Below are 25,042 nucleotides of genomic sequence, written 5' to 3'. Positions count from 1 at the left end.
CTATACGTACTTACAAGGCGGATTGTGCTTCTTATACCATTTGTGAAGATAAATGGTAAACTCTACTAAAAGCTTACTAACACGAGGTTGGAAGCTTCTTAACCGCAAATCTTCTACCATCACAATGCTGGCATTAAGGCTAGAGTCGTCAACACATCAAGCTAATTGCATCCTTACTTCGCTATAAAAATACAACTGTGCATCGTACATAGGAAGAAATGCATTAGTGTTACACGTGTAGGTGGATGGGTAGAGTGAAAAGACTCGGCGCATATTGCAGACTAGTTCAAGTTAACTTGCTGAAATATCTTTGTGCATTCAGTGTACGTCGCTGTGCACACCGCATGCATTTCCAAGGCATCCTTGGTGGATTCTCGAGGCAAAGGAATATTGAGCTAACCATGTCAATGATTTGTTGTCGCTGCCGCTAATTTCCTGTATTGGGGACGAGAAGCCGTCTAACACCAAGGGGTATTGGTAGATATAGCTTCGGCATTGTGTACTCTGTGACTTTGAAAAGCTGGGTTTGGTAATGTGGATTGATATGGTTCGACGTGTGTGATTATTTCGCTCCGCGATCTGTACAAACAGTATTAGGGACGACTCTTAAGGGCCGTTAACCCTGAATCTCCCAATATCATCTGTGCCATTACACGAAGTTGTAGAAACGAGCAGGTTACTAAACTTGTATACGGCTCCAAAACGTAGTGGAGCGCACCAAATCGTGTCTCCGCCTATAGTTAGATTTGGGTTGATGGAGGGGCTACTGACAAATAGTAAATCGTGTGACTCCCGATGAAGTAGTGCGAAGTAAGTCACTCTTTAGAATGTGTGTTGTTGTATAGCGATTGACCAATTTGCATTGCAATACGTATTCGCGACGAGGTTTACTGTTGAGATTGGTTAGTCGACAGGTCAGAGATATATTGCCCCCCCCCCCCCACAACTACTGATCACCTGTGGGTACTGTTGAACGTGATTACAATTCCTAATCGAAATCAGCGTGTCTCCTAGTTGCTTCTTTAAGCTCGACTGACTAGCAAATCGACCATTCTGGGGGAACTGGAACCACACGTCATGAACCTATAAATCCCCAGCCCGTCCGAGACGCTGCATCCCTTCAAATGCGAGGCAGACCAATTAAGATAGCCAATGGACAATACCAGCATTGATTGACGCGTGCTTGACAATGCCCATTGTGGTTGCAGATTTCTACAAATTGTTAGTGGCATAAAAAATTAATAGCAAATTGGCTCATTGATTCTGCTCTCTCTTTCGATAGAATGAGGCTAACAACACGCGCGTGTTCTCCAGCCGACACCCCGTCGCTTTCGGGGTTTCCAGGGGTTACGGTGATTTAACGCAATCCCGCGGCGGCTGGTCTTATTTACAAGCACAGTCCAAGATCACTGAAGCCACAATAGCGAGAATGACAACAATAAGTATTTACGACGTTTTCCTAAGGCTACGGCCTATTTCCGCCGGGACATCCGGCCAACGATGCGGTATTTACCGTCAGTTCTGGTGCACCAGTACACTATCATTCGTGCGAAGCCGGTTGCGGTGATAGCCATACAAGCAATAACAGTTATTAGACATACACTCTTTATGATTAATCGGGATGTTTCCTTTGACTCTGACCTATTTTTGGACATCCGGCATTGGGAGTCGCCTGCGATGCTCTGAATAACGTATTCAATGCAAGTTCCTTACAGTTGAAAATCTTTAGGATTGGAGAGTTTTCGAGACACTTATATCATTTTCTGCACATCCTGGAAATGGTAGTCCTCTTAATGCAATATTCACCACATTCTTGTCAGTTACTGTCTTTCCCAAGGCCGAAAATAAGAAAAATACGCTTCTTAAATGATTTCGTGTGCATGATCGTGTATAGTTTTTTTCCAAAATTCCTGTATGATTTTTAATTAAGATCTTAACTAAGAAGTACGTTGACTATACTTCGATATTGATTGAAAGTTGACCAAAAGTGTCACTCTTTTGCTATATTTCTTAACGGAGTGTAAACTTCCATAAAGTCACATGTATGACGTTCGGATGCAGACAACATGAGGTTCTCCTTAAAACCACCGTAAAATACTTATACTTAAAAAATCCCTCCTTCTGTATCGCGCACCATGCATATTTCTATGAATGCACATGAGCCGACTGATTATGTACAAATGGCAAAGAGCATTATTCTCGTAGAAAATAAGAGCTTGTGTTGGCGTGTTTGGGAGCGTTTAGTAATGGAAGGAAACAACCTGAAACATGTGAAAAAATGTGAAAAATCGGATTAGGGATGTGTAGGCAAATTTCCGGGATAAACGTGCATTCCGGGACTCAATTAAAGTATCTGAAAGGAAAAAAAACATCAACACAAAATGATACAATTAGTGTAAACCGGATCCTCGCCTATACAGGACAGAGCTTCCAAGTTTGAAGATGTTGGCGATGTGTTTAACGGATTTCCTATGAAATATACAGCAGCGGCTAGTCCAACAACACATCATCATTTGATCAGGATACTTGGTACATGTGGCTCCATATTCATCAAGTGTTACATTATCCGACTTGACACTACCAGTCTGTTTCTTATACTTATATAACTAAATGGATAATTAAATATATAATGGAAAAATATAATGGAATATATTTATATATACGCATATAGTTATAATGGAAAAATAACTTACCTCAAAATATATGGCTATCGGCATGACAAGGGAGGCGACGAAGATATCGGCAATTGCAAGAGAAACTATAAAATAATTCGTCACTGTTTGTAAAGTTCTTTCCCTATATACACTTAATACGACTAATACATTCCCGAATATCGTGAACACTGGAAATATAAAAAGTATCAACGCCCAGTATCGGCGTTCTATATCCGGTTCCGGTGACGTATTTGTCGTATTTGTGGAATTCAGACAAGACGTGTCGTTCCACTCGCAAATAGTCAAGTTGTCATAAATGCTATAATTTCCAGGGGTCATTGTATCATTTGTGTCAAGGCCTAGGGCCAGACTCGGGTCCACCATCAGGCCGTTAATGTAGCCCGGCACCGCCGTGGTGGGGCTAGTGCTTGTTCTAGGGCCACCCGTAATATTTGTGAAATTCATCGCCATATCTGCTCTCGGCCGCCGGATCCGTAACTGCGGCTGAAGCGCGTTTTGGATGCGTAGCAGCGGCTGGTCCAACGTCCCTACATCATTTGATCCGGGTACTTCGTATCTGGCGCCATTTTTATCGTGTGGTACCGGATCCAAATTGACACCAGTCTCTATCCTATACGGAGCCATACGTCATAATATGAAAGCGCACTCGATTTGCATAATTAATTTCGTCGACGCTAAATTCTACCTGTTGAAAGGATTTGGAGAACTTGTGATTTCCATGAGAACGACCCTAGTTGGTTAAAAACTAACCACGTGTCACACAGGGAAACGACCCAAATGTGTTGAAAATAGCCAGAGCGGCGCCGGACACGAGATCAAAAACATCCGTCTGTTGAATTCCGATTGGCTGATTACCAATCAGTGTTTTATTTTCAGCAGAAACGGAGATTGGAACGTGTTGACAAATTTCCTTTAGCGTTGCAATGAATATAAAAACGCTGACTTTGCTGTGTTTTCAGTAATCCAATAACCCGCAATAATTGCAGAGCGGCTAGCCAATCGATTAGGTCTTAAAGAGCTTGAGTGGACTTTAGGTAAACCGGAGATGACCATTTGAGTAGGGTGTTCCTTCTCTTGATCGAGCAATTTTTTTCCCGTCTAGAACACATAACAATTCAGCTCGTTAAAAACCTAAGGAAACTGGAAAGCCAACAGGATATTAGTGGTGGGCGAATTTCCCGGTCAAGTTGTTCCTTTTGTCAATACAGACCAAGGGGATCAACAAAGATTAATCCGCGTTGACGATTGTGCCCAAAAAATGCACTGACAAATCGATGGAGCTCCAATCATCAGAGTGTAAATCCGGAGTAGAACCTTTGCTCATCTGCGAAGACTTCGAAGCTAAATCCAACATCCTTGATTCCGCTTTACAGATTCCCTACTACTCCATGAATCAAGAGAGGCTTGGGTTAATTAAGCTGCCGTTTCGAAGCCTATGAAGCACATGATTTTGTTCCGCCTTTGATTTCTAGTAAGTGGTATATAAGAGTGGAAGTTAGGGACACACTTTTGTTGGATATTCGAACAAGTGCAGTTTAATTGATTCCAGTACCATTAAGTGCAATTTTTTCAATATGTATTCCACAGATTTTGTCACAGTGAAGCTGCAAGAACTGTCGATAATTGACTTATAACTACCAATCCGAATCAACTCTCAACGTTAATTCCACAGTCGAACGGAGACCATTCACGTTAGTTTTTTCGATTTTCAAATGCATCAGATGCAGAGTACAATCCAGAGAAATTGATTATGAGTAACATTTCATTCCGATCTTACAAGTACACCATCCGATTTCAGACTATTCCAACTCGGTAAATTCCTGACAGTGCTTAGTTGTCGCACTCTCCTCGCAACCTCTCCGGGCCAGCTCACCCCAACAATACAATAATTATCACAGAGGGAAGATCGATGCTCTGCCCGAAGCATATTAGAGCATTAATGCCACGAAGCTAAAGCGCCCAATCGGCCGATTTATTCGTTTCGGTCGAGCTGTTCGGCCAACTCAAGCATGAATGACGAGATGGTGAGATGGTGCGGTATCCTCCCGTCAGAGCAGCCAAAGTTCTGTATCCAAAGTCTCGTGTACAAAGCCTACGAACTGTTTCCTAGCGTAGGTAGGCTACTTCAGTACCAGCATATTTTCGGTATTCCTGCAGAATAATGGTAAAGGAAAAGTTAAATCATGAGTATGGTAGAGCAAGTAAAAATATAGAAAATATAGATTTCTATTCACCAGGCAGTACCAAAGTCAATTTGTAAATGTTTTGTTCGCATCGTTTGGGGGTCTTCACATACTACGTCGGATTCCGTTGAAGTTTGGATTTTATTGATCCTTCCTTCACGACAAAATGTGGCCTAGCCAAGGAACCGCAGCCCCAAATAATCGCTGTTCTTCTTCATGTTTAGCTCGATTAGCCAAAGAAATTACAAAACAGGCCACATGACATCAGACAACAGTCGCGAATAATAAAATTCTTATTAGACGATATGTTTGAATTATTCGGTCCGTTTTGTTTATATGCACAAAGCACAATCCTTACCAGATTAATATTCTTTCTAAAGGTCAGAACTCTCAAGAAGAATTTTACAAGACTCTCTTAAAGATTGTACATGTACATGGACATGTCCACGAATGGAACTCCCTCCAATTCGATCCGGAGGTATGCATGTCCGTGGACCAGTTCAATCACCATCTGCTGGCCACGAGACGTGCACACACTACGAGGAAACATGAAAGGAAACCATCGATGATGTCCCACCGCACCTTTTCATGTCCGTTCCAGCACACGCAGTTAATTTACAATTTATCATTGGACATTGCATCGCTTTATAACAAAGAACTCTCTTCCTCCTGCGCCTGCGCACACTCCCACAACTGCCATGACCTTAAAATAGTAGTTAATACGAAGAGGAAGGGTAGGCATGTAGGTGCACCACGAACAGCCAAACAACTGACATTCCTCCTCCGAAATAGGCTAACCATTTACTGTCATAATATCTACGTTTGCCCTGACAAAAAACCCATACCATTTTATATTGATTATTGAAGATAACGAAGGGTATAATAAGCCTCAGGTGTACGGCTCTAACCCCCGCCAAATCACAATAGGCAAATTTAGTGTTTGCGTAGGAATGCCTCAAAGCTAACAGAGAGGCAGGCGACGTAATGCCATGAACAGAGTGAGTTGTCTTACCGTTAACTGTAGTATTAGCACGCCCTTCGTTGTTTGTGTATACTATGTACGTCACTCTTGTTTGCGTACAACGTCACTTATTTCTACTGCCGACATCACGTATTTCGGCACCTGACGTCGATTACATTCTTCCTCGGTAAACGTTGTGCCTGCAAAGATTAAACGTTGCACAAGATAAGAAATGAGTACAAAATGCTGTTGTTGGTATCGGAATGTAAACACACAGTATTTCTTGCAATTTTGTAGTTTACAGTAAAAAAGGCAATCAGTCGTGAATTGATAAGGGTGCAGTCCGACCTTCTCGATTTTCATCAAAAGTTTGTGAGGGATGCTCCCCGTCAGCTTGGTGTTTACTCAAAACAAGACTTACGCATACAATTTTTATAGCAGCTGATGCCTCAAGCGATTGGGAGCTACATGTATGATATTATATAAACCAAGACGTTTTCATCAAACTGAAAACATCGGCTATGGACCACCCCTACAGTAGACCGCTGGCAAGTGTCATGACGAGACCAACATTGGCTCTTTTTACTTCATTCCGCATAGGGGTTTGTGAAAGCCGCTTTTGACCAAAGAATTCGAGGAAGTCTACGGCAGTCCGGTATATTCAATACGATACTCCGGCATGTCTAGAGCAAATACAGGTCTGGAAAGCGAACTACTCAAGTGAGCAAGGACCAGTGAAAAAATCCCCCATCCTTTTAGAAAAGCTATTATCAGAAACGCCAATAATAGCATGTGAGAACAGGTGGATGTGGTTGTGAGGATGTAAGGTGTTTCCTTAGCTCGACCTACGCAATCGGATGGATTATAGATGGAGAGTCAATGTGCCTCCTGGTATGTAATTCACTGACCACATCCAAAGTGGGCGGTCGTCAAAAAGCAACACAAGCTTCCACCAGAAAAAAATCATAATCACCATGTAGATACCTTGCTCTTAGTTACGTGCGTCATTCAGCTGTTAGTGGTTTTGATAATGTAGGGAAAAAATCCTACTTAAACAAATGCAATCTGTTAGAATTAAGAAAAACTGGCTAGTTTTGACCAAATATAGAGTAGTATTACGTCAAGAAGCAATCTCCTCTCCTCGCAATTGATAACAGTTGGTCAGTGATACTACATGTAGCACCGTTTACTACGTATTTTTGCTCCGAAGCAAATGCTAGCTATCATCTCATTGGGAAATTGGTCGAGTAGTCATGTAAGGATAAAAGCGCATGTTGTGCTTCTTGTTTCGGGTGAGTATACATATTTTATGCCCGACAACTTCAAAGTAAACCTTCAGGGTTGTATTCACTGAGTAGCAAATAGAACAAAACTGACGAATCCACTTATCGAGATATACGGCGCAGCAGTAAAGACAGAGGAACACACTTCCTCGCTCCTACGTTTTTCAATCGGTTCCCCCCCCCTTCTTAAAGGAGAATATCGAACACCCCTTCAAAATAATTGTTCTTCTCATGTTTCATCTGCAAGTATGTCTTCTTCTTAAAGTGTCAACGTTGTTCCAGTTTCCTTTCAATGCTTTAGACTGTAGAAAAACGCAATATTTCTGGCACGTCACACTTCTGGCGCTTCAAACTGTTCGCACCTCGCAAAGGTTGGCCGTTGACGGATATCACCCGATAAGAGGACGCTTATGTTATTGTCAGTGTCGTCATAGTGTCGTGGTTGACGCCAACGGCCAACTGATGTCATGTTTCATTCTTCGCCTCCACGCTGCTCGCACGTTACCAATCCATTGGTCCGCAAAATGTTAATCTTCGCACAGAGGGCTCACCCGGTTCCAGTCAGGATTAGAATCGGAATAGCATGATCATGATAGATCAACCATATTTAAATTTTCTTTCGTTTTTTGTGCATTTTGATGACTGCAACTACTAACTGCGTCGGGCAGCCAACACCTTGATAACAATGTCAATCATCACCCCTCCGGCCGTTTAAATCTGATAGGCAGAACCAACCAACAAAGGTTAAAGACTACATGCATGTACTTTAGTCATGGTGTAAACGATATATCAATATCTAGTGCATCGAAAATAGCCAGTGTCATATTCGTTTTTGTTGCATGTCTACAATGATAGACTTGTACACTGTGCATGCAACTCATCATACCAATTACCGCATACCTGGCATATATGACGAGTGTACGTGTCCTTAAGAAAATAAATATGTTATGGCGGTGTAATAATATTCTGATGCCATTTTGTTTTTTTTTGAAACAACATACTTAAAGTGTAATTGATAATATTCGGTACCCCTGGGCGAAACTCCCGTGGTCGATATAAGTCCAGCGCATCATTTTACAATTACGTAGCACAGACATGACAAATATCATTATTATGATTTTTAAAGAACACGTGCAGCATTATTCGAGCTAACACATAGCTCGTAAAATAAACATGGCGGAAAGAAACTTGCCCAAGTATATTTTTCGCTAGCCAAAAATCCAAAACAAACTGCGAGATAAAGGCATCTACATGTATTTTAATATATTAGGTCGAACGGTGTCAGTGTTCAAAATGAAAAATTAAGAAGAATAACAAGTCTGCCAACATTGACTTCATATCAGATAAAACCAATACGAGAGGTCAAACAATAACTGATAACATCAACAAATGCATCTAACTGCATTGAGAACATCAACTAAGTTGAAAATATTAGGTCGGACGTAAAGATGCTTCAAATGAAAAATGAAGAAGAATATGAAATCAGCAAAACATTGAGATAACATCAAATTCAGCAACGACGAGAGGATTTTACAAGACGGCAAAGATAAGGAGGATAATATGCAGTGACATTGATAGAACAAGTTAAAAACTATGCTTAAAGCTAAATGCTAATCTTCATCTTGATTGCACATCTCTCAGATAACAGCAATATTTGCTGGAATCTTCAATAAATGCATCCATTCAGGAATTTAATACCCCCACTGCGTTATGGTATTAGTAGTTGGCAGCTTACAGAGTTCGGCATCAAGTATGCCAACGATTTGAAGCATCTCTCTTGTGTAACTGCCGTCAAGTCTGATGGTAATGTCAATGAAAATTATAGATGATTTTTATGACATATGGTTGAATCAAAGAAGCAGAACAGTGCCACTTCGCTTTGTTGTGTAGTTACAAAATATGAGTCGCTCGCTGAGCGTCAACAAGGAGAATAATAGTTCTACAAACAATATTGGGCGATTATTATGTAAGCAGGAGGAAACCAGAGACCCCGGAGGAAACCTTCGCTGTCGAAGAGAGTCGCCCTCTCCATCGCATGAGCGTACCAGAATCGACCGGGAATGGAACCCGGGACTTCAGAGGTGACATGCGCTGATGTTACCAATGCGCCACTCCGACAGCTTGTTGTCTGGAAATTCCACCCGAAGCCAAGCCTCGTGGCCCTCTCCCTTATATCAGCCGGCCATTACATCACGAAAGGCGCCGATGTTATCACTGCGCCACTCCGACAGCTTGTTGTCTGGAAATTCCACCCAGGCCAAGCCTCGTGGCCCTCTCCCTTATATCAGCCAGCCATTACATCACGAAGGTCGTATTGGCAGCTGTACCAGATTAACATTTCTTCGCAAAATGAATCCCTTTGTGATCACTAGATGAAACCGTTACATCATTTTTTATATGTTCCCTTTCAAAAATGTCGGGACAAAATCATTCTCAGCTCCTGCGAGGTTCAGCATCGTTTTTTTTCTCTTATCTTTGACGGTAAAACAGCTTATTCCAATTAGCATATCAAACGACACCAACAATCAAAACCATTGTCAGTTAGCATCTTGACATAAATCTCATCGATCATTGTAAAATAAATCGTGTAAATTATCTTCTCAGATTAAAGCATGTGACAAACATCGCCTTTCTTCAACATTTTTCAAATCATTTAATTCAATTTAAAGTTAATTAAGACGATTTTGCCGTGCTGTTTATGTTATCAGTGTTTTTGAGACAGCCTTTCAATAAATTATCCGTTTAGGAAATTAACATTCAGCCTCGGTTTATTGGATTATTATTATCACTATTTTCAGTAGCAATCCGATTGCAACGTAAAATATTATGCCGCTTTTTAGCTCACCTCTTAGCAGAGGTGAGCTTATCCCATACCGTGGCGTCCGTCGTCCGTCGTCGTCGTCGTCGTCGTCGTCGTCGTCGTCGTCCGTCGTCGTCCGTCGTCCGTTAGCAGGGCACGTTTCGTAACTGTTTGAGCTATTGAGTTGAAACTTGGTACACATGTACCCTTATGTAATGACACCTTGGAGACCAAGTTTCGGTCCGATTCGTTTCATGGTTTGGCCACCAGGGGGCCAAAAGTTAAAAGTGAAAATATGCAATATCTCCCTTAATAGTAGTCGGGAAATTTTGAAAAAAATATGGTAGGTACTTCTAGCAAAGGTGCATCATATATCCTCCGGGTTTTTGATTTGACCTCCTTTTCAAGGTCACAGAGGTCAAAGTTTGCTGATTCACTGAACAGTAGCATGTTTCCTATCTATTTTAGCTAGAAGGTTTTAAACCAGTGTGGACATGTATCTGGGGATTCTCTATTCCACCCCTAAAATTTCGGCCGTTCAGACATCAAATATGGCCGCCAGGCAGCCATCTTGAAAAATAAACACAGTACTATTACTCCGAAACTAATGATCGGATTGCAACCAAATTTGATCTGGATGTATATCTATGTACTCTCTACTAAATCCTTAATTTTTTATCAAATGTGATAGCCAATATGGGTGCCAGGCGGGCATCTTGAAAAATTATTAGTTTGGCCACCCGGGGGCCAAATTTAATGTCCAAAGTTAAAATGTTTGATTGCTCGTTTAATAGTGGTCTGATTTTCATAACATTTTTATGGTAGGTACTCCTAGCAAGGATACATCACATATCATACGGGTTTTTGATTTGACCTACTTTTCAAGGTCACAGAGGTCAAATGGTGTAAATTGGTCGTTAGGATGTAACGATGGCACGTTTCTAAACTGCAATGACTATTGATCCCAAATTTGGTACACATTTACCCCTTAGTCAGGTGATCTCAGGGACCGAAGTTTGGTCCAATATGATTCACCACTTGACCACCAGGGGGCAAAATCCAAAAACCTTAAAAATGTGATTTTTCCTTAACTTCTTGCCCGATTGCCACCAATTTGATATCATGGGTATATCTAACCGCCATACAGTATATGTCACACAGGTTTTTAATTTGACCTTCTTGTCAAGGTCACAGAGGTAAAATGGCGTAAATTGGCCGTCAGGCCGTAACTATGGCACGTTTCTTAACTGCAATGACTATTGATCACAAATTAAGTACACATGTACCCCTTGGTCAGGTGATCTCAGGTACTGAAGTTTGGTGCGATCTGATTTGCCGTTTGGCCTCCAGGGAGGGGGCCAAATCCTAAATTCTTCAAAATTCCATTATTCTTAGTAATTACTTGCCGGATTGGCACCAATTTTATATCATAGGTACATCTAATTCTAACAACCATTCAATGTGTCACCCGGGTCTTCTTTGATTTGACCTACTTTTCAAGGTCACAGAGGTCGAATGTACTGTAAATTGGCCATTTTGGGGAAATTGTAATTGCTTGGACCTACATCAAACCTAACACTTCATTGCACAATACCATGATCTTTATCCATCTTTCCTCCACATGAGGTGAGCACAATGGCCCTGGCCATTTTTTAGTTAGGGATAGCGTTAACTTAAATAAAAACTAAATACACCAAAAGATTAATCGGTAATAATGCACCAGAATTCGTATTCCAACTTTCACGGCTTAGAATACGTCCACAGGTTCCTGCTGGTGATGCTATCTAAAAACCATAAAAATCTTACATTTATGAATTATTTGAGTTCTCAATCTGGGCAACTCTGACGCATTCTGGAGTCGTTCGTTTTCTCGTAAACTCCTTTATCCTTTCGTTTATCTTTAGCACGCGTGAGCCGCGACACATGCATGAATCTTCAAACGTGACAACGTGACCGTATGTAAACTCTGTCTTGTTACGTATCACGAGATCGGTGTCACCAAGCACATCTGTGACCTCATCGGAATCGTATTCATTACACTAAGTTCCTCTAGTAATTCCCAATAGTTAACGACCCAGCGAGATGGGCATGGTCGCTCAGGCCGAATGAGGACTCTCCGAAATGATGAAACCTGTTCGCCCATGAAATTAGAGGGTACCTCCGGTCACTTCCTTTTCATCGCATGCCAATACATTTGACACATATTGACGAACTATACAAATGGTTGACATACCCATTTGCGATTTTCCTTCAAATATGTCTGCTTACTTCTACGACAAGTGATTTTCACAGATGACAGGTAATGACGCATGTATTCATCGTTGCCTACAATATTGTTTGTTTGGAAAAGATGCTAGACCGACAATCATATAGATTTTTTATTAGGAGATTATGCGTACACGTATTTTTATATATCGAAAGTTGATTTCTTTTATCAAAAAAACCGCATGGAATTTCGTATTCCGCCAAAATTAAACTCCGAACATCTCCTTTTTTAGAAATGTTCGTGCATCACATCGCATACCAGTTTTCTTTTGTCATCATTGTCAAAAATCTTGTTTTTGCTGTGGAGAAACATAGACAATTCCACAAATCTCGCTGGCGGTTTACGCAGTGCAATGCATAAATTATGCTAATGATCTCTTCGATAAGATATAACAATATGCATGATTGCTCCTAATGAGACGTTTAATCGCCTGGAAAGCAACGTATTAGGCATGTTGATCGATTCCATTCGTCTCTGTCTGATGACCAAATCTGATGGTGGAAAACGATGGACGTCTGATGGACTCTGGTCACGCTGTGTGCGGCTACCACCATCTTGATGTCATGGGATAGTGTGCATAACGGCAAATCTGCACGAGAGAGCTAAAAAGTCTTACTACTGAGATCCTCCTACACCAGAAGATGTCCTTATCGAGATAAATTTTTCAACATACATCTTTGCTGAATTAGGATACGGATACAAAGGATTTTGGATATAAATGTTTGATTGGACAGACATACTTCATCTGCCTTGGCCAATGGAAATGCTCTTGGAAATTTTGTCATGAAAGCACGAAGCCTCAAACAAATATGTCTCGCCATGACCGACTGTGATCATGGGGATAGCCACCTGTTGATTATTGAGGTAGTGGTCACGACTCTCCTCAGTCAAACGAACAACACGAGTAGGAGCAACTACGCCTGAGAAACTACCGATTATTGGAGCACTAGAACACCACATTTTGGTCGAACTGGTAAAAGACGGTCACGCGTGGGATGTTTCTATTCATCCCCAGTATTCCCAATTCAGATGCGATTCTTTGTGAATAGGGAGTTTTCGCAAAGCCCTCAAAACGCCAAAGGGAACGTCAATCTAAGTGTTCGATACCCTGATCACAATGTTGAACAATGGGACAGGTGTTTGCGTTGGCGTGTCGGGGTCTTTGCGAAAACTCCCTAATATCTAACATTCACACGTTCTTAGGTCAACAACTAAAAATCTTACGAAACTGACTAAGAATCCTTTATAAGAACATGATCAGGATTTTTGACTTGGATGGACACGATTTGGATTGAATCAAGTGTCTGAATCTTACGGGGAATCGGTCAGATATGCGCAACACTAATTAAGAATAGCTCTGTACTCGGCTGTACTCGGAATGACCTTACAAATGTAGTTCAGTTCAGTGCATATAATTTTACGATTCTCAAATTCTCAACTAGGAATCTTCAAAGATCTCGTAAATAATGTAAATAACTGAAAAACAGCATTTAAACTGTTCATACTGCATTGGGTTTTAATTCTTCTCTTCGATTAGCAACAGGCCATGAACATATTCCGACCTAAAAAAAAATCCGTTTTGAAAAAAAAATTAGGCAGGACGTGAATAACCTCGAGTTTATGATTTCACAAGATGGATGAAAAAGAAAACCACAATTTTCCTCTTGAAATTTATGTATTGTAACGTACTTTTCAACAAGAGCAGGTTTACATGGCGCTGATTTTGGTGTTTCGTGAAAATACCATACATGTAATTTCAAAAGGCTTATATGACCCATCATCTAATCACCCATTATTTTAAAGACGCTCCTGAACCTGATATAGCGACGCTAGTAACAAGAAAATACTTTCACATGAGCTTATTTGAAAGAATAGGGTTAGTTCGTGAACTATCCTAGTTAGCATCACTGAATGGAGCAAGGTAATTAGCCCGCTCGAACATCGACCTATATTCCTATGGTTCCACTGTCTTATCAAAGGGTTATCAGGGCAAATCAAGATGACATTGGCCCCAACGAAACAGCCTTCATGGGAGTCGATAGGCCGACACCGGCAAGGGCAAATGAATGTAGAACTCGAGTTTGCATGTGATCTTCTTGCGATTAAAGTCAGTAGATCCGATTAACGTGAAACTATCTTCAGAGGAGCCAACTGGGTAATATGGAACCTTATAGTGGAACGTGATCTCTCGTCTTTCGAGCCTCGGTAAAGATGAGGGTAAGCTTGACGAATATCTGCAGTACCGAGACAACAACCAAGACTAACGGAAGGATGTAGAGGGTGCTGGATTTTGGAACCCCTCTGGTCATTACGATGACACCGATTGCGTACATGAAGATGACTACGTAGTGCAGCAAGAAGTAGAATCCGTAATCCCTGAAGAACAATTCCAAGGCGAAGATCAGAATAAATACAACGAGGATCGTAACCAACATGGCGGTCATCAGACGTTGTTGTTGTTGAAATAATTCATACTTGACGAGTTCCGTGACACCCGTGAAGAGTTCGATCAGCATCCAGGCGGCTACGGGAAGAAGGGCGTTTACGACGAACATCTTAACAAGGCCCAACTGCTTGGTTACACCAACTTGGATGAGGTCGTTCCGGAACTTCTCATGGTCGAGAGAGGCCTTGAATATAGAGACCATGTAGCAGAAGGCGGAGAGTGCTAACATGGTCAGGTTGAGCCAGAAGAAGTGGCCAGTGGTCAGTAGAATGTAGTGGGTTGCTCCGAATATCCCCCCAAGGAATATATAGACATAGACAGCTACGTGCTGAATGCCTTCCAGGGTGTACACCGGGTAGCCGTTCGTGGGGCTCTTCCACAGGATGATGGTGAGAAACGTGTAGACTACCCAACCGAAGAGTCCCAGGGAGGCAAGCCAGACGCATGCGGCATTGGCGCCGAGATGTGCGCGAATACTCAGCGGGATTATGGCATTGCCGGTCTTGAGAATGACAGACGGGATATGCGCTGTTACCATGTTATCTGGAAAGGAAAATTCCTTATCATATTGCGTAAACAAAACAAACTTTTCAAGTTAAGTGTCTCGGAGACATTAACACGAAACGACCGTATATTTCGACCTTTACATCCTTCACAGATTACCATTGAATCATGCAAGCCAAACTGCCTTAGCTTGTTGACTTACCAAGGCTGAGTTTGAAACTACTGATAACTGAACTGTCAAGGCCCGTTTTCAAACTGTTGGCCTTTTTCCAGAGGTATCTACTGGGCCATTTTTCTTAAATCAAAGTTTGTGCCCCAGCACAATTTCGATGTGAGAGCTTTACAAATCAAGTATATTTTCTTCCCCAAAACCATTTAACACGTTCAATGACGTTTGGGGTATAAGTACAGATCCTTGTGTATCATGATCTTCTTCTTCTGTGACTTGCGCAACCTTAAACTTAAAGACTGTTTGAGACCTTGCCATAAAAAATACTCACCCTTTCCAATGGTTGCGTAATAGTGTATCATGGCAGCAATGTGATACGCTATGCATCCAACGCAGATGACGTACAACACTACTTTCGGGATGCTCCTGGTCATTTTGAATCCTGTGAAAATTCAATGCATCATGTTTTGTGTAATATATTCAGTAGCACGTTACTTTGGACGAAAATAATAAAGACTAGCAAATACTTTTACTTCAATGATGTACAGCAAGGCCAAGTGTAAATGTTTATGGAGTTTTAGATAAAAGCATTTGTTAGTCTTTATTCATATCACCCTTTCTATTTGATTTCATGTAATGTTTTTATACAACTTGTGACAAGACTCGGCACTGCGACACGAATCATCTGACATTAAAAGCGAGATTCTGCGAGCATAGCAGTTATATGGTAAACTAGTCTGCATATGTTCTGACCCAAATTTGTATATCAATAAATTAAAAACTGGACTAAAAGTGTTTCAGTAAAAAGGTAAATCGTGTTCTAGAGGGGTTTCGGTAATTGGCTTATTCAACAGTAGGTTAAGTGTTTTATCAGGTCGCTGCCGAAAAAGTCATTCTTTTAACCAATGTCAGACAGTGTATAGTAAGTACTGCGACCAGAATATTTATCACTCATCCAGAAAAAGAGCTTGTCCCAGACTCCTGATATTACCAAGGAAAATGTAAAATATTATGCAGTGACCTATATAAAACAGGTTTTAAGGCAGAGCAGATGCGTATAATCATTCATAGTTACCTTGTTTTGTATGGCCTTCTCAATTCGGGAGGAACAAAATGCAAAGAGTTTGACGGTCGAGATCACGCAAAATTGCACAGAGCCGAAATGAGTGGCGCGGATAATGTGTGCAGGGAGTTATCACATTAGTTGTTTTCCTGGCCTGCAACATATGTTTTTCCGCGACGGCTTGCGTCCGGAACATGGACAAAAAGACCATATTCAGTAAGACCTGTGCTAAGCTTTTGAAATCGTCCCAAGCTGTCATAAACTGACGTTGGCCATCTGCCGCCAATTGGTAACATTCCAGTGAACTAAATATTGTAATTAATGGTTTTGATATTACACGAAACAGCTTGGTGACCGTGTTAAGCTTATGGAGAAGATCAACTTAACGACTAACCGGCGTGTGCCATTAGTGGCCAATGAGTAACCAAAATCTGAATCAATTTTTTTAACTGCACGAGTCTCAGATTGAAGTGTATCCGATTGCGAAAGATGGGGGTGCATACATGACATGAAGTGTTTTTCTGCTTGCACTATTATGCACGCACTGAGCTCGCGGTTTAATTCAAATATAGGTGACAGGCGACATTCGGAAAATTTCGGATCAAAATATCTCTCGAATGGACTTAAGGGCCTGATCCATCAGAAAATATGGTTTAAAGTTATTCCCCCCCCCCCCCCCCAACACTCACAAAATACCTCCTCTCCCTAATAGCCTCCCCCTTTTTGGAATGAATCATAAATGTGACAGATGATATGGAGCCAATTATATTGATAGAAGACCCGAATCCAAACTGATGCTGCAACTGATGCTGCATCATCAAGAGTACAAAGTTCAAACATATTTATACACATTGAGCCATGAAACATTTTTTTTCAACACCCAGTACAGATAACAATTCAATCCAATTCTAAGATAAACATGTAAACAAAGGTATATTTGTTATGAATAATGCACATACTAATCTCGAGGAAGAATTGGCCGATACAAGGGATGAGCAGAGAGCATTAATTCTTAATTGTAATCAACTGGCACAAACACGAACGGAGCGCCCACCTGCCGTGTCTCGTGTAAAAATTGATTGGAATGGCTCCACTGTATCTCAAATCATGTCTGCAAAAAATAGAAAACAAATTACTTTAATACGTGAATACTGTGAAATTATACATTTTTGCGGATTTCGCAAATATCCTCAATGAATTAGAGCAAAACTCGCGAAATCGAACTTCATCAAAAAACCCAGTCATGTTACCCGTTGTAAAATAGGCCTATACGCGAGAAGTATACAATCATGTACGTGCCAAATGAAGACACACCTGTCACGAGCGTCCTTATGGAAAATTGCCTGATCAATACCAATGCCCATGGAGTTTTCGAGTTAACAGTGTTGAAGTTAAGATCTTCTTAACATGTACACGAAGTTATCATTTTTACATGATGTTTTCCATGTGACCTGCGGGGACTTTATGGGATGCCCTGGAGCTCATATGGTACTTTGACTAGTCTGCTTTGAGTGACGCCAGTTTGGTACATTTTGCTTGAGGTTTGGAGACGCTAGGCTCTTTTGGGTACACCTTTGCAAAATAGAGTTGGAAAAATTATAATTCTACAACAAGCTCGGGACTAAGAGGGTCAGCAGGGGTAGTCAGCAAGAGATCTAGATTTGAAAAAAGTATTATGTGATATCTGAAATCAAAAGTGTCATATCCATTGTGACACACGTAGAAATACCAGTTGGGAAAATAGCAAATATAATTGTCGGGTTATTCCACAATGATATCAACTATTCATAAGTTATCTTGAAAAGAGATTGGCAATCAACCGCATTGGATGGATCCTCTCAAGTATAAATCACTATAATAGAAACAAGAAAAAATTGATGATGTTGAATTTTATGTTCATTTTGATTGCGCCTTTCCATCCATGATGTTAACCTTTCGTCGCTCATTGCTGTTGTTGGCTATGGCGTCTGTTACTAACCTCAGGCGAAAAAAAGAGAGAAAATAACTATTGTGAAACTGGTTTTATCTGATGCAATAGATTTATTTACGTTTTTTTTCATGTCATAACCATCAGATAAATGTCAAGGGCCAGGAGCGACTGCAGGATCAGATTAGGGGTGTTGTATTCCCAATATGCCACTCATTAGATATATGGTTCAAAATTGCGTTTATCAACAGACAAATTATAGTGCCATTATGGGAACCTCTCATGGCGATTTATCTTTATATCGGTGATTATGATTTACTACAATCGTTAGTCACTCTCTCCTGCAACAGGCCAACACCAGTCGGTGGATTGACAGCCTCTGAAAGGACTCTGTAGAAAACAGCTCGAGTCAAAGTGGTTGTCTTCATGTGTCTGATAAACATGCCAAGGGGGGTGGGTCGGTTTTGATTCAGGGGCAAATGTATTCCTCATGTGAGCATGATTCGTATCGTTGTACTGTTGGTATAGAAGAGAGCCCCAGTATTTTGCGAACTCGTGCAACTTAACCTGACCTTTCTGGCTCCTGCCTGCAGTCTTGCATTACCGAGGTCGTATAGGCAATGGCCTGGGAATCTAATATGTGGTATACATCACGACGACGCTCATATTTACTTTTTGGAAAAATGAGCATGTAGAAAAGTAACTAGTGCCGCACATTCCTTCATTTAGATTCGTGAAATTCAAAATTCACCATGATGAAGAATAAAAAGTTTCCAATTGCGTTGAAACCACGGAATTGAGCACAAAACATCACTCAAGCAACTATATCAAAGACCGACAACGCACCCAAAGGAAGCTAACACCCTTACTGGTAAACCAATGCCGATATTAGCACATGAGGAGGCACTTACTTACGATGGTTAAGAGAAAGTAGCTTAGCTTGTTTGTATCAGGTCGCCAATTAGCGGAGGTGTAGGGTTCAAAGGAGAGATCCCATTACCACTCTTGAGATTCCTCAACTATCTGATACTGATTTTATTGGGTACTGCGTGACGTGATGTGAGGGGTGTCCGCGGGGCATGGTGGCGTACGTATTACCGAGAGGCAACAGGTTTGAACAAACCTTAAAGAAAAGGAGATATTTTCTCGTAACTCATCTTCCAGGCCTTTTACAGGCTGATACTGGCTATTGGGTACTGCGTGACGTGATGTGATGGGTGTCCACGGGGCATAGTGGCGTATGTATTACCGAGAAGCAACAGGTTTGAACGAACATGAAAGAAAAGGAGATATTTTCTCGTAACTCATCTTCCAGGCCTTTTGATACTGGCTCACATGGGAAGGACTGGCAGGCAATGACGGGCAGTAGCGGGTGACATAGTGGTATAGAGGTTGCTATCGCCATATCAATCGTATTATCAGATGACGAAAATAAGTTTTCTGAGCTTTTTGCCGGTTTCAAGATTTTGGTTTGATTCCTGAAGAAGTTTGTTCAAATTCTCGCCCAGGAAAGGCCAATAGCTTTTATAGGCCCCGATTTTCACTGTTATCCCTCTTTCCTCATTTTATGGAGTTTTACTTGGCCTTGGCGGCTGAGTACATAATTAAGACGGTGAGGAATATTGGTTTCGAAGCCTAATCAGGGCTGGCAATTACTAAGTAACTGTTTCGTTCCAAAAAAGCCGTTATTATTTGGAAATCGAGATGACGTGGCAAATCCCCAACGAATCGTGATGTATGAGCTCCAGGAAAAACATTCGCATTTTTATCTTCCAACTCGGACAGACTGGAAATCACCACGGCGTGAATATCAGTCAAATTGCCTTCGCGACGAGCCTCATTAGTCGCAAAACACGCTCATTTATATGACTCTGGGATCACTATCGGCGTTAGAACACATAAAACCCCAGATTTAATGGATTATAGACCGGATAACTGCGGTTTTCTTCCCGAATGGTAACCCGCTATTAGTACACTTCCGTCACTTCTTTCAAGACTGTTCGTTAATTTAATTTGTGGATCACAATCGGTCTAATAAAATAGAATTATGATGATTTGTTAATCGCACCACTGCTCTTCGAAGATGATAAAAACGTAAATATTCATAAACTATTTATCCGAGATGGGGCAGGCTTCGTGGACGATCGTAAAAGGTTGTTTATGCAAATAAATGACGGTAAAAGAAATTTACGACTAGTTCGAGCATTAAAGAGACTATAGTCCATTCATAAAGGTATTGCCTTGGTTCTTTTTTGCTCTGGAGCGCAAACTGCATGATTGGTCTTCTTTGAAGTCGGGTGGAGCTTCAATATTGTCCAAAACTTCGTCTCCGCCTGGTCTTCATTTTATCTCCAGCCTTGCGGTTTTGGTGGAGCATAGGTATCAATTCCTTCAGCTAAGATCAATATAAAACAAACTCCAAATCCAACCAAGACTTCAGGCTTCGGAGCAAAAAATGATGCAGACAAAACACTTTCAAACGGGATATCGCGTCTCGGCAACGATCTAGCAGGAGGCAAGGTTAGGAAATATCTGCCTCAGAATGGCACACGCGGGATTTTCTCTCCTTCTCTTAAAAAATCATCTCCACGCGCCGTTCACACACACAAAAAATACGAGCTATGATTCCAACTGAAATGGAATAACACGCGACCGACTCACAAACGTCACACTCGTTATACGCGGATGGATTTGTAAGATAAGGTCTTCATTAGTTGTTGCAGCCAGAACCAGAAGCCTGTTGACGCAGTGATAAAAATAAGCTAATTAGCCGCACGACGTTGATGCGGTCGTCTGGCGTGATATATTCGTCAGAATCGCAGCAACGTTCCTTGATAATCTCCTTTGATTTTTTGCCGCGGGAATCTTTGGTAGAATTTCTTGTTTTTTACACGTTGAGAAACAGGGATTAAAAAACCTCGAGACACTAGTAGGGGACTCGGGAAAATGGGATTATGTTTAAGTTTGGAAAAATAAATCAATGTAGTAGCGGAGATTCAATTCTCAAGGCTTGTGAGAGAAAAAATCAATCATCGTTACCTTTTAGGAAAGTGTAATTAAAATTAGAGTTGCGTTCTTACCAAATGTCCGACGAAAGGCACGGCCAGGGTCGATCCTTTCCTAAATCACGACCGATACGCGTTCAACCAAATTCGCTAAAAAGAGTAAAATGTTTGAAGTAGCCATCTGCAATTGCTTTTTGTATGCAAGTTTCCAAACCATTTCATTTGTTTTTTATATTTATTTCTATTTTGTAGCTCATTTTCGATTCCAGCAGTTCCAGCTACGTACACAATTTTAGTTGAACATATTGACTTTATGGTGGTAACAATAAAAATAGCCATCTTATTAGAAGAATAAATCCGTGATCAGAAAATGCTCCAACCGAATTCCATGTTTTATCACACACCGCATGCGCCGAGTAGCTTTATTTCAGTCCATTTATTTACTTTCCTTGAAGATAAGTCTCGTGCTGCGTTCGATTCGACATGAATATTTTTGATAGAACAGTATCTAGTTGTGAGTGCAAAGTGGTTGTCTCCATTAAAGGTCATGGAACGTAGGATTGTTTTCCCGAGATCCACCAGGTATGACTAGTTCACCTTCAAGTCTACTCAAAACACAGATCGAAAATATAGATACTAAGATCCTTACACAATTGATAGGCTCTTACTCCATCTCTTGTATATATTTTCGATATTAGTGAAATTACAAGTCAAGGATTTATCAGAAAGAAAATAAAGATCTTAAAATAATCGTGTAAGAATCTTCTCGGGATATGCGACCTGGGGATTATGCATCGATATCATTACTCGTGAAATGGACTAGCGCAAACAGCAATCATGGATGCAAGTGGCTTATCGTCAAATCCTCGATCCATCAGTTAGTGCTTTTGATATGTCACGGATATCATGAGAACATTGCAGAAAACTGTCCCAGAATTGAAATCAATCAAGGAACAAGAAGGCAGCATCAGGGAATGTTCATGTTACTAGGTTTCAACAGTGTATAGCAAAGGTCGCATGCACATTTCTTTTCGATCGTTTTCCAATTATTTCGTCCCTGTAACGAATTAAAATGTACCTTAGGCGATCCGCCGCCGTACGAATCGAATATTAATTGTTTGATGTAAATTGAAGAGCATTTCGCGGGATTTTTCCTAACTTGCTCAGGGGATGGCTTGGCGCTGAGATAAGTGCATTTATTAGCATATTGCGGTGAGCCACAGACAGCGCTAGCTACATTTAACACAAACCTGCCACCGTGGATCGAGAAAAAAAGGGACGGAAAAGGTATATGTGCAGTAGCGGATCAGTGCATTTTTGTAGAGACAGGTTTGTTGGCGGATGTCAACATGGTCTTTGAAAAAAGCTGCTTATCCCGAATGACAAGTAAGACGCTTTTGATCGTTATGCGCTATATTTCGCTCTGTTCCTTTTTTGTTTATATTTTTTTATCTTTGAGACAAAACCTCGGTGGGGAAATATATTGGTTTACCTTAAAAATACGTACTGACGCCAACAGGAAATATTTTTATTGCATGGGGGGGGGGAAGACCGCGCATTCCCTAATTATTATATTGCATCATAACCCCTCCAAACAGTAATAAGAGGGCCGTGTTTCTATTGTATTGCATGGTCAAAAAACAGAACATGCCTTGCTAAATATTTCCAAAAATCTGTATTTTTCAGTCAATTACAAAATTTAAAAGAGCTATTTGTCATAGAGATCGATAGCATCACAACATAATGATGCCCCTTTTATTTCTTTGCGGATCGGAAATATTCCCAGTATACACAAACTGAACAACTAAATCAGGGCGGTCTTGTTAAAATTTAACCAAAGGGAGGAATTTTTCAGTGGATATTTCCGCCAAAACCATCAAGGGCATGCGAGTTAAAATTTCATGAAATTTGGTAGTTTTGCCTTATTGTCTAATGCGTTTGGAAAGAAAACGAAATCTTCTCCAACCGATAGTAAAGGCATCAGAAAGAAAAAATAATCTCGTTTCACCAATATTATGTTCTCCCGTAAAGGATAAATCCCATTGGTTCAGTTTTGAGCTTAGCTGTAAAACCTGACATGAAACATCTTTAATTAAGACACCAACCTCCTCAGTTCAATAGTTTTTTCCCTTGTAATGCGGTGCCTCTATTAATAGATGATCTAGAAATAAAGACTAAATCAAGCCAGTTTGTGCAAAAAAGTAAAAAATGTGTTTATAACTTTTGTCGAAAAAAGCAGTTTAACGGTTTAACACTTCGTACATGTAGTTGTCGCAGGTGGAAGTTTTCCTTTTTATAGAATCTTCTCAGAACTACAGCAAATCATCACAAAAATTATAAAAATGAACCATGTTTACGTCTAACGGTGCAACAACGATTAAACATGTTCTTAACTACATGTAATATTTATTATTAAAAACAATAACATCGACAACATGAAACATGGCTACTCCCACCGCACGAGTCAACAATTTAAGACTGTGTGCATGATTTCGTTATCACCTGTCGAATCGCAGAGGAAATAACACAGGGCACCTCGATTTCACAAGAAGTCACCAATCTGCAATTTTTCTAAAAGTCAGATAACGCCATCTGGGTTCTTCTACCCATGTCTACATGTACTTCAACACCAATTATCATGTTGACATTTCAAGCAGCTTTCATGATAAAATATAGGACAGTTCGTCCAAGCCAGAGTGGTTCAAACTACAGAATATTTGAGTTTTCTCAAAATGAAAAATTTGCCGATTGGCCACTTCTTGAAATCTCGCTCTGTTACGTTACAATTGAAATGGAAATTACCCTTCAGAAATCATTGTATTTTACTTCATTATTCTTTGCTGCTGTACGATTTCCCAAAGTTATGATTAAAACCAAGTATTTAAAATTGACGGATCGTGTTTTAATTTCGCACGCAATGCACCCAACAGCATGCCTACTAAGCCAGTCTAGTATTTTGAACAGACGTCTACAAAATATAATTTATCACAAAAATAAGAGTAACAAGATTTAATTACATGTCTGCATGGTTAAAAGCTCGGTGATGTTTAATGCATTCCGATTTAAATAAATCTCATTCGGGTTTGCCCGGGGAATGTAAGTTAATTTTAATTCCAATTTTGACAGCGTGCGATCGGAGTTTTATTAGTCTGTGCTGGATGTACCATATGCCATGAACAACATGTTAGAGAAAGCTTTTATTAAGATACCCCATTTCATAGTAACGAGTTTCTGTCGTTTTGGAATTAGAAGTATTCTGACAGATATTATACCAAATGATGCATGTGGTTGACCTTGCAGAAGAAAATCTAATTGCTGTATTAGAAGCCTACGCCGTTTGCTGAAAACTTTGAATTTGTATTTGTATTGGAAATTTAAAATTACGTACAAACGTTCTTGATATAAATTTTAGCAATGTCATTGTGTAGACGGATAAAAATATAATATAAATGGCCAGTTTCATCAAATTCATATGCATAATAACTGCAGTACAACGTTGTGAAGAACTGAATTTCTATTTTCCTGGACCTGCAGTATACGAACGGTATACCCCTTTAAGAATAGGCAATATATTTTCCTCTTGTCTCCAAAGACGAATGGTATGCCAAATACAGATCAGGATTCTCAGTTAATAGCTTAGCTAAGAATCTTACAATAATCTTGTAAGACTACCCATGTAAATGACGTTATACAAACCGAATACATGTAGTATATGTTTACTTTTTATATGAATCTTATCGAGAAGTTTGATGAAAGTGAA

At 40.5% G+C, this 25,042-nt stretch overlaps 1 protein-coding gene across 3 annotated transcripts in view; it reads right to left on the bottom strand.

The window, feature by feature from the left end:
- LOC135502396 (dopamine D2-like receptor) overlaps positions 1-25,042 on the bottom strand; it is a 207,885-nt gene that overhangs the window by 32,522 nt on the left and 150,321 nt on the right. For all 3 annotated transcript variants that reach the window (XM_064795200.1, XM_064795202.1, XM_064795201.1), the window contains 2 exons: positions 5,871-6,019; positions 2,694-4,826 (listed from right to left, as the gene is read on the bottom strand). In XM_064795200.1, the coding sequence (XP_064651270.1) occupies positions 2,694-3,299 (606 nt within the window). In that variant the 5' untranslated portion in view covers positions 3,300-4,826; positions 5,871-6,019. The remainder of the gene's footprint in view (positions 1-2,693; positions 4,827-5,870; positions 6,020-25,042) is intronic.

This window comes from Lineus longissimus, chromosome 18 (genome assembly GCF_910592395.1).
Source record: "Lineus longissimus chromosome 18, tnLinLong1.2, whole genome shotgun sequence".
In the NCBI taxonomy this organism is placed as follows: Eukaryota; Metazoa; Nemertea; class Pilidiophora; order Heteronemertea; family Lineidae; genus Lineus; species Lineus longissimus.
Note: the sequence above shows the minus strand (reverse complement) of the source record. Positions and strands in the feature narration are given on the sequence as shown.